This window comes from Erinaceus europaeus, chromosome 8, assembly GCF_950295315.1.
Source record: "Erinaceus europaeus chromosome 8, mEriEur2.1, whole genome shotgun sequence".
In the NCBI taxonomy this organism is placed as follows: Eukaryota; Metazoa; Chordata; class Mammalia; order Eulipotyphla; family Erinaceidae; genus Erinaceus; species Erinaceus europaeus.
This window is the reverse complement of record NC_080169.1, coordinates 93868718-93878975: the sequence shown is the minus strand read 5'-3', so window position 1 is coordinate 93878975 and position 10258 is coordinate 93868718. Positions and strand designations below refer to the sequence as shown.

Genomic DNA, 10258 nt, shown 5'->3' with positions numbered 1-10258 from the left:
TTGGAGACAGCCAGAAATAGAAAAGATAGGAGGAGGTAGAGAGGGACAAGAGATAGAGAGACACCTGTAGCCCTGCTTCACCACTGGCAAGGCTTTCTTTCCCTCTGCAGGTGGGGACCTGGGGCTCGGACCAGGGTGCTTGTTCATTGTAACATTTGTACTCAATCAGGTGCTCCACCACCAGGGCCCAACGATATTCTTTTTAATGTGAAACCAGACACATATTTTGTACTCACTGCTGTGGGAATTATTTCCATTTTCCATCATTTCATTTAACAAGTTTTTTATTTCATCTACCGACAGGAGCGGATTACCTCTGGTAAACGTCACATTCTGAAGTATACATATTAAAAAAACGACAATCCCAAAATTTAGTTGTATTAAATCTGAAGTTTTTTTTTTTTTTTTTTTTTCCGTTGTGTGACAATTCAATACGGGTACACTAATTTTGGATAAAAGGAATTAAGGTCTTTGGGGTTTGAGAGAAAAAGTAAGGGAGAAAATGGAATACTTTCAATTAACTCTTCAGACAGGAAAAGATGAGTTCAAGGCCTATAAAAGAGTTTGAAAATAAAAGTTATAAATATATTTTATTCCAGGAAAGGTCAGGAGGGTAGTCGAAATCTCCCAAGTGTGTTTATTTGTAGTAACAGCCATCAATAAAGATCTCTCTTTCACAATACTGGGAAAGGCCTGTTGGTTCCTGCACTCCCACTGCTCAAGTCCGCACAGAGTATGAATCACTCCAGGCACCTGCTGCTCCGACTGAAACCCATGAACAAGGAGGCGCATCACTTCTGGCTCAGTTGCTCTGCAGGGTACAGAGCTTTTTACTTGTCATGGGCACCTGACTTCACCGTTTAAGAAAAAATATAAAAAGCTATTCGGGGAAGCCGGGAACCGCACTGACTCAGAGCAAAGGTGTATGTCTACAGAAATGGTCCGGGCAGCTCCGGCAGCCGCTGGACCCGCTAATATCTGCAGACAAACTTTTGAGATTGCACACCTAGAGTCAGCCTTGCTGACCTCTAGGTCCTTGCGGGGCGAGAGGGGGCGGGGCTACGAGCCGGCGCGACGAGAACGACCTCGACATCGTGGGGGGGCGGGGGGGAAGCCAGTTCCTCGGGGCCGGGCCCGCAGCAGCGCGTTTCCGGTGCGCTCCCCCGCGTCCTGCGTCCTGTGGTTTCGTCCGCCCCCGCTGCCATGTTGGATTGTACAGCCGCCGCCGCCGCCGCCACCGCCGCCGCCGCCGCCGCCGCCACCGCCACCGCCACCGCCACCGGAGGAGGAGGACAGGAGGAGGAGCTGATAGTTTAGCGCAGTCGCGGCAGTGCGAAGGCCACGATCCTCGGGTCATAGCTTAGCCCGGCCACTACCAGGAGCATCCATTCCTTCTGCGAGGCCCGAAGGCGGCCGACAGTCGCCACCTCCTTCTCGTGGCCTCCTTCCTCCTCCCGCTCCTCCCCGCTCCTCCTCCTCCCCGAGCCGAAGGAGCTGCGAGATGCTGCGCCTCTGACTCTCTTCCGCCGGCCCCTGTCACCGAGAGGGGGGACGAGCCCTCGCCCACTCCCGGGAGGAGACGGCCCTGGACTCCCCGACCCCACCGGCGAAACCATGAGCGCCGTTCAGCAGCAGCCGCCGCCCCCGCGGAGGGTCACCAACGTGGGGTCCCTGCTGCTCACCCCGCAGGAGAACGAATCCCTCTTCACCTTCCTCGGCAAGAAATGTGTGGTCAGTGGCCCAGCCCGCGTCGCCATCCCGGACTAGATAGCTCAAGGGCCCCCGGGCTCGGAGGGCCGGGAAGTGGGAGTGGGGGGAAAGGAGGCGGGAGAGGCGCGGGGAGGGTCCACCTGCTGGCCGGGCCTCCCTCGGACCCTGGCCCGGCCCTCGGCTCGGGCTTCCTGGCTTTGGCCCCTGGGAGCCCGCGGGGCGGGTGGCGGCGGCGGGCGGGGAGCCGGGCAGTGTCACCTTCGCAGGCCGGACTGGAGCCCCGCTCGGTCGAGCCGGGTCCGCGCCTTGATGCTCGTTCCAACTTTAGTCTGAGCACAAGGAGTTTTCTCATTTTGGGAAGTGTTTGATCTTAAGACACTGGACCTCCCGCACTGTGTGTCCTTTGCTTCCTTTTACTCTCTGGTCTGGCGGAATCCCGTCCTGCGCCGGGCCAGAGGTTTCAGTCGCCGTGGATATGAGGAATGAAGTCCACATATGAATGAAGCAAGACCTTAAGATGGTTTTTAATCCCTGCTTAGATTCTCAGGTCGGGTGCATCCCTTCAGAATCGCGGCAGGAAAATGCTTTTCTGTTTCCCCTGGCAGGAAAAACTGGACTTAGTACTCCAGCAGTGTTACCCAGGCCTGGTTTCTACTCTCCTCCCTACTGATTTGATTTTTCTTTCTTTTCTTTTTTTTTTCCTGTTCCTTCTTTGTATTGTTGAAGAGAGGCTTTGCTCTCCCTGCAGCCTTACTGGGGGTAGGGTGGGAGACCGCAGTCTTCTGGTAGATCTCTGGCCTTTGCAGGCCTGAAAATGATTCTTGGGTTGGTGCTGTGCGGCCTGTTCCAACCCCAGATGGCCGGTTGGGAGCGAACAGTTCTGCTGTGGGAAGGGCAATGTGTGTTGTTGACGGAAGCATTCATTACATTGGCTGCTGGCGCTTCTGGGGGTAGGGAGCTTCTGCTCTGCGGTGTAGGCCTTGTCATGCTGCATCTTTCTGCGATGGCTGGTTTCAGCTGTGGTCTGGAGTTTGCTGAAACTTGGGTCTCTTTCTCCCTGCTTTGCTTGTTAGCACCTGCAGAGTATGTGCCACCGAAACCCAGGAGACACCCAGGAAAATATCAACAACCAGGCTGTTCTACTTTACGATTTAGTAGTGTTCAGGTGTCAAATCAAACTACAGCTGCTTGTTGAAGAAGTTGGAATCGGGCTGTTTCTGGACAGTTATGGGATTAATTGTTAACTTTCTTTACCGGCGTCTCCAGGTTGTTACCGGATACTATCCAGTTGAAGAAGGGCTAGTTAAATGCAGTGTGAAAGTGTTTCATAGTTTAGGAAAGTTGAACCTTCAAAAAACCTATTTTCAGTTTAGGGAGCAGGATGAAATGAGAGGGCGTGATCTAAAATCAGAAATCAAGAGATTCCTTTTTTTTTTTTTTTTTTTTTTTTTTTTTTAGCAAGTGGGTATACTGAACCAATGATGCGATGGCATCCTTAAATCACACAACTATGTTGTAGTATAACCAGAGCTAGAAAACCTCAGGTCTCATGCTTTGTTCTCTTTTGTATTTTCCACTCCATCATGTTAGTATACATTTTCCCCTTAAACTGTTATTTCTCAAACTGGTATAAGCATAATCACCTTTTCCCTATGAAAAATGAATAATAAAAATATAAAAAATCTTTATTTTTAAATTTCTATATTGGGGGATTATTGGTTTATAGTCGACAGTAAAATACAATAGTTTGTACATGTATAACATTTCCCAGTTTTCCACATAACAATTAGACCCCTACTAGGTAGGTCCTCCTCTGCCATCATATTCCAGGAACTTAAACACCCCCAACCCCACAAGAGTCTCTTACTTTGGTGCAATACACCAAACATAAAAGATTCTTAAAGCAACACTGATTTTTGCAAATTGCCATTTTAGGAAAGTTTCCAGCAGTTTGAATGTTACCTTATCTGCAAGTGGGGAAAAAAAAATGTTTTTTCTTTCATACATTTGCTATGTAATTTGTATCAGAAGAGAAGTAGTTGCATATGTCTCACATACCAGCCATTGATTTTATACAGGAAGTACCTTACATTTATACCCATGGATAGTGAATAATTGTTTCTTACTTACCTGTAGTTTACTGGTTGCAAAAAGTGATAGATGCTGAAGAAAACTGTGAGAGAAATAAAGTTTTGCTTTCAGGCTAGCACAAGTAAGTAGATTGCCAAGTAAGCCCTTAGTATTCAGGGCTCAAATTCTTTGTTATCTATTATTAATCAGCATTACCTTTTGAACTTCTCTCAGTTGAAACCAGTTACAGCTACCTGTTCTTGTGACATAAAATTGTTGTGAAGATTAGCTCTAATATTTGAAGTCTCCAGTTATTAAGAAATAAGATAGATCTTTTAATATTTTAGAACAAACTTTTGCTGACTGCAGTTTTTTTATAACTTAAAACATTACTAAACTACGTTTTACCAAAAACAGACAGCAGCAAAAACACTTAACAGCACTTATAAGTCAGACCAAATTTGCTGGGGGGGGGGGAGGAAATGTTTAGACTTCTAAGAATTCAAGAAATCAAAGAAGTAGTCGTAGTGCCACCTCTGAGGAGCTTCATTCCTTCTTTCATTCAACAACTATGTATTGAGTAACAATGTTGAGATCAAAATGAGGGTTGATGACTATCCTCAGGGAGCTTACTGTGTCTACAAAAAGGAAGCCAGTATGTAAGCTTATGAGTGATATGTGACACAGGATGACGCTAAAGAATGTGTGTTTCACAACCAGAAAGATAGGACATGTGCCTTGCCATGGGTCCATGTAACTTTGGTCTATACTTTGTAAGTTAGATTTAAGATCAAACAGGTGTTTTGGTTTTTGTAAAGTATTTCGGTGTACCTTTCTTTGATGTAGATAGAGGTATGTTTGAGGAAGTGTATTGCAGAAGTTAGCAGGGAAGTGCGAGACCAGATTTGGCTCTTAGAAAGTTTGGGGAAAAGGTGCTTGGAGGATTGTGGGAGTGAAGACAGAGGAAGAGTAAGTGGGTATTTACAGTTGTCCACTTGAAATATGTTGGAGGCCTGATAAAAGGTGGTGCTGGTACAAATTCTAGGACAATTGAAACAGACAGTGGCAGCATTTCACTGTACTTCAGTATGTGGAGTGAGGGAATGCTCTTGTGAGAAAGGCGGGGAACTACCAGCAGGAAGAAGTATGAAGACACATTGCTAGATGGAAATATGCCTGGATATTAATAGGACTCTAGGTTGGTTATTGAGCCACCAGATAGTTGAATAAGTCTGTTCTGGAAGGTCTAGACGCTGAACAAAGAGGAAAGGGTATTGCTAGGAGTTTACAGTTCCTGGATTTTAGGCCATGCTTAACCACCAAGTGAATTAAGAATCTCTCTTTGAAGCCCATTTTCCTAATCTGAAAAATTACTGCTTGGACTACCATATACATTCTGTTATTCTAACTGTTCTAGATGTCAGGAATTCTTACATGGAAGGAACAGTAGTCCTGTTAGCTCTGGTTTTTCACAGTGGAGACAAAGATAATACTTAACCTATGTGGAAGGTAGGTAGCTAATCTTAAATCATTTTATTGCAAATTTCCATTCTTAACTCACTAAGCATAACAATTTAAAAGACATTTTGTGGCCAGGCGATGGCACACCTGGTTAAGCTCACACATTACAGTGCATAAGGTCCTGGGTTCAAGTCCTTGGTCCCCACTTGCAGGGGGAAAGCTTCAGGAGTGGTGAAGCAGGGCTGCATGTGTCTCTCTGTCTCTCTTCCTCTCTATCTCTTCCTTCCCCTCAATTTCTCTCTCTATCTTTTAATAAATAAAATTTTAAAAATATTAAAAAATTTTAAAAAGACACTTTACTTTTTAAAAGGTATGTGTGAACATAATGAAAAAGGCATCAGTAATGGAATATTATTTTGAATTATAATTTTATTAAAAGTATAGAGCCCTTTAATTAAAACACCTTTTTTTTCTTTTGCCTCCAGGGTTATCTCTGGGGCTCATCCTGGAACTATGAATCCACTGCTCCCGGAAGCCCCCCCCCTTTTTTTTTCATTTTACTGTACAGGACAGAGAAATTGAGAAGAGGAGGGGTTAGAGACGAAAGAGAGACACCTGCAGACCTAGTTCACAAGGTGAAGCCGACCGACGGGGAGCCTGTGCTGGTCCTTGCTTTGTACTATGTATGTTTAACCAGGTGGAATATTAATAGTTTACAGTTGAAAGTAAAACTACAGTAGTTTGTACATGAATAACATTTCCCAGTTTTCGACATAACAGTTAAACCCCCACTAGGTCCTCCTCTGCTATCATGTTTTAGGACCTGAACTCTCCCCACACCCCAGAATCTTTTACTTTAGTGCAATATACCAAATCCAGTCCAAATTCTTCTTAGAAAAACAGTTATTTTTAAGTTTATATATTTTTTAATTTTCCCTTTTGTTGTCCTTGTTTTTTTTTTTAATTGTTATAGTTATCATTGTTGTTATTGATGTTGTCATTGTTAGATAGGCCAGAGAGAAATGGAGAGAGTAGGGGAAGACAGGGTGAGAGAAAAGTGGACACCTGCAGACCTGCTTCACCGCTTGTGAAGTGACCTCCCCCCCCCCGCCCCCCCGCAGGTGGGGAGCCAGGGGCTCAAACCTGTAACCGGTAATCTTCTGCTGGTCCTTGTGCTTCCTCAGACCACATGTGCATAACCCGCTGCGCTACAGCCCGACTTCCTAAGTTTGTATTTTGCTAACCTGTTCATCTAAAACCTTATTTCTTACAGGATATCGTGGTGTAGTGTTGTATTTTATTGCTTAGTTTCAAAGATTAAAGGGTACCCCCCAATTTACAGCTTAAATGTTCAATTCAATATTGTGAGTTGACTTAGTTACTTTAGTAACTGCTTCAGAGCTGAGACTTAAAGCATACTCTGTCAATTCAGTAGGCACTGTTAATTCAGTAGATGAGGCCCCAGCACTGTTGATAGATTTGCTTTCCTTGGAAAGACTCTGAAAAAGCAAAACAAGTTAATACATTCTTGACCTTAACATACACTATTATGTCATTCTCATTAACTTCAATGGAAGAGTTAAAATTTTCTTCCTTGCACACAAGCCGCTTAAACTTATAAAATGTTATGGAAACGGTAATAGAGAAATTCCAGATATTCCTCCTTTGGTGCACTTTGTTCCTTACTCTGCAATAAAGCATGACATTCCCCTAGCTGTGTAAGATGGCCATGCATTTAAGGAACAGTTTACTTTAGCTGAAACCAAGGGCAAACAAAGTGAAAAATAAAGAGGGTGGAGAGATTTGCCCAATTTCCTAATTGCTTGAGACTGAGATAAAATTATTTAATATTTATACCCTGTATTGGATATTCATCTAAAACAAACATTTTAATAAGGTATATATTTTTATATGACTGTTGTGTCAATACAATCCTTAGTTGTGTGTGACTGAACAATCTAGTATTTTAAAATATTAAGTGTTATTTAGTAATTAGAAAGCATTCACATGCTTAACTATTTTCATAATGATAAAATTGTTTTTTTCTATTGTATTATCAGTATTCTTAAATGCAGTTAGGGAGTATACCACTATCATAGCAATGTAGGAGAGTGAAGTTAATTCAAAAACATTAGTTTTACTTTGTAATTAATGTGATGGAGAGGGACTATGACCCTCCGATTTTAAGAGACCAAATTCCAGCTGCATAACTAGAAAAGTCCCCCCCCCCCCGTTTTAATTTCTTTATTGAGGGATTAAGAAAAGCCCTTTAGGAAGAGGAATTAAATGAAAGTTGTACTAACTATATTTTAATGACTCTGATTTTAATAGTTTCCCCATTTCTTTTGCCTTTTTAATTATCTGTCATAGTGGTATTTTAAATGTTATTTTTGACTCGACCTGATGATTTACTATATAAATCTCTCTGTTCAAGCCTCAGCATGGGAGGGTCATGACACTAGGTGACTTGAGTGCTGATAGTCAGTCTTGCCTTACTGGAAATAGAGTGAAAAAAAAAATGACTTTGTAGCAGTGGAATTGAATCTGCACAATACTACAAAGAAAATAACAAAAGCAAAACCAAAAAGAAGAAGAAGAAGAAGAAGAAGAAGGAAAAAAAACCCTAAAATCTGTCTCTGTTAAAAGAGTCCATATTGAAGACCAGATTTTTATTTATTTAATTTATTTATCTTGCCACCAGGATTATCACTGGGGCAGCCTGCACAACAAATCCACCACTCCCAGCAGTCTTTTTTTTTTTTTTTTTTTAGTTGAAACTGAAGGGGGAGGGAGAGATGGAAGAGAAGAGAGACACCTACAGGACTGCTTCACCACTTGAAAGGCTTAACTTCTGCAGGTGGGGACCAGGTGCTTGAACCTGGGTCATTGCACATGAAAACGTGAGCATGTTCCAGGATGTTTCACTGACTGGTTCCAAAGACCAGATTTTATTGCTTAAAATTACCAGTATTTTAGCTTCTCCAGTTCACTCTAAAAGTTTAACTTTAGGGGGAGTCGGGTGGTAGCACAGTGGGTTAAGAGCACGTGGCACTGCAAAGTGCAAAGACCTGCATAAGAATCCCGGTTCCAGCCCCCAGCTCCCCACCTGCAGGGGAGTTGCTTCACAAGTGGTGAAGCAGGTCTGCAGGTGTCGTTCTTTCTCTCCTCATCTCTGTCTTCCCCTCCTCTCTCCATTTCTCTCTGTCCTATCCAACAACGATGACATCAAGAACAATAATAACTACAACAATAAAATAACAAAGGCAACAAAAAGGAAAATAAATATTTTTTAAAAAGTTTAACTTTAAAATGAAACTTGAAAACATGTTTCACTATTCTAAAGGCATTGCACATTTAGGACAGGATGGTTTAATCCCTTAATTTTTACTTTATGGGTACATGGCCCTGCTGGTTTTACCATTTTGGGGCCACTTTTTCTTTCTTTTTAAAAATTTTTTATTTATAAAAAGGAAACATTGACTAAACCACAGGATTAAGAGGGGTACAACTACACACATTTCCCACCACCAGAACTCTGTATCCCATCCCCTCCCCTGATAGCTTTCCTGTTCTTTAACCCTCTGGGAGTATGGATCCAAGGTCATTGTGGGATGCAGAGGGTGGAAGGTCTGGCTTCTGTAATTGCTTCCCCACTGAACATGGGGGTTGACAGGTCCACCCATACTCCCAGCCTATCTCTCTCTTTCCCTAGTGGGGAAGGGCTCTGGGGAAGTGTAGCTCCAGGACAGATTGGTGGGGTTTTCTGTTCAGGGAAGTCTGGTTGGCATCATGCTAACATCTGGAACCTGGTGGTTGATGAGAGTTAACATACAAAGGCAAACAAATTGTTGACCAATCATGGACCTAAAGGCAGGAATAGTGCAGATGAAGAGTTGGGAGTGGAGAGGTGTCTCTGTTTTATAGATAGCTAGTAGTCCTATTTTAGTTCTATTCCAAAGAACCTGTGACTATACTAGTTTTTTTTTTTTTTTTTTGCCTCTCAGCCTGAAATCTGATATGCAGGTGGATCCAAGTTATTGTCTGAGGAGATGATGTCTTACTGGAAAAAGGACCAGAAAGCTGGATCAGGGAAGAGAGTAGCTCCCTAATATGGGAAAGGGGTATAAATATTGTTGACTGTAAACCCCATCAATTTGATGTGATCTGGGGCCCATATTCAGCTTAGGAACCTATGTGACCTCTGCATCCCTGTAGATCTGAGATGATAAGGAACATTCCAAGCTGCCTCAATGTCTTCCTCAGTGCCGGGCTAGTGTGGGGGTGCCTCTTCCTCAGGTATGTGCTCTCTGGGTTGGAGAGAACTCTACCAGACTCAACCTGGGCTGCTACTCACTCAGCAACATGGGAAATAGATGACTCAGGAACTCGTGGCAGCATGGTAATGCAAAAGATCTATTGATCAGAGAGCCAATACTTTTATAGGATAAAACCAGAAGTGGCAATTTGGAAACGGAAATGGCTAGGGGTTGGAGAAAGGCAAAAGCACACTGGGAAGGTAGAAGCTTCCTTAGCAACTGTTGCGAGGGTTTTAACCCGTGGGATTGATGTTACCCTGCAGGTAGGGCGGGTCTCGAGGTAGAAAGATGATAGATCAATGGAATGCGTGGGGATATTTTAGGCAAAACAATGATTATGTAAATAGGCCGTAGTATCAGCGATTCAGGATAGAGCATGGGGGGCTGGCTTAATGCCGGACACCTCAGGTGTAGCTTAGAGTATTCTCTACCATTGTTGATCCAAGTTGAGGGCAAGGTCCTATGTGGGCGAACAAAAGAGTTTGGGCTACTTTTTCTTTCATATATAGAAAGAGGGAGAGATGCCACAGAACCAGAGATTGCTGCAGTGCAGCTCCCATATAGCGCCAGAGCTCAAACCTGGGTTGTGCACATGAGGCAGGTGCCCTACACGGTAAGCTTATTCTCTACCCCAACAACATCTTCATTTTGCCTCAGCTGGGGCTTTGCTTCTCCAAGCTGATTATGTTAGAAAGAGACAA

The 10258-nt window shown here is 43.5% G+C and overlaps 1 protein-coding gene and 1 long non-coding RNA gene across 4 annotated transcripts in view; one reads left to right on the top strand and one right to left on the bottom strand.

The window, feature by feature from the left end:
• The first annotated feature begins 1248 nt into the window (after positions 1–1248).
• Positions 1249–10258, top strand: part of WASL (WASP like actin nucleation promoting factor) — a 69106-nt gene continuing 60096 nt past the window's right edge. For all 3 annotated transcript variants that reach the window (XM_060196509.1, XM_007531681.3, XM_060196510.1), the window contains exon 1: positions 1249–1731. In XM_060196509.1, coding sequence (XP_060052492.1) covers positions 1615–1731 — 117 coding nt within the window. In that variant the 5' untranslated portion in view covers positions 1249–1614. The remainder of the gene's footprint in view (positions 1732–10258) is intronic.
• On the bottom strand, positions 2989–4672 carry LOC132539924 (uncharacterized). Its single transcript, XR_009551216.1, has 3 exons — positions 4224–4672; positions 3997–4030; positions 2989–3883 (listed from the first exon to the last, which is right to left on the bottom strand). It is a non-coding gene; the product is annotated as an uncharacterized LOC132539924 (long non-coding RNA).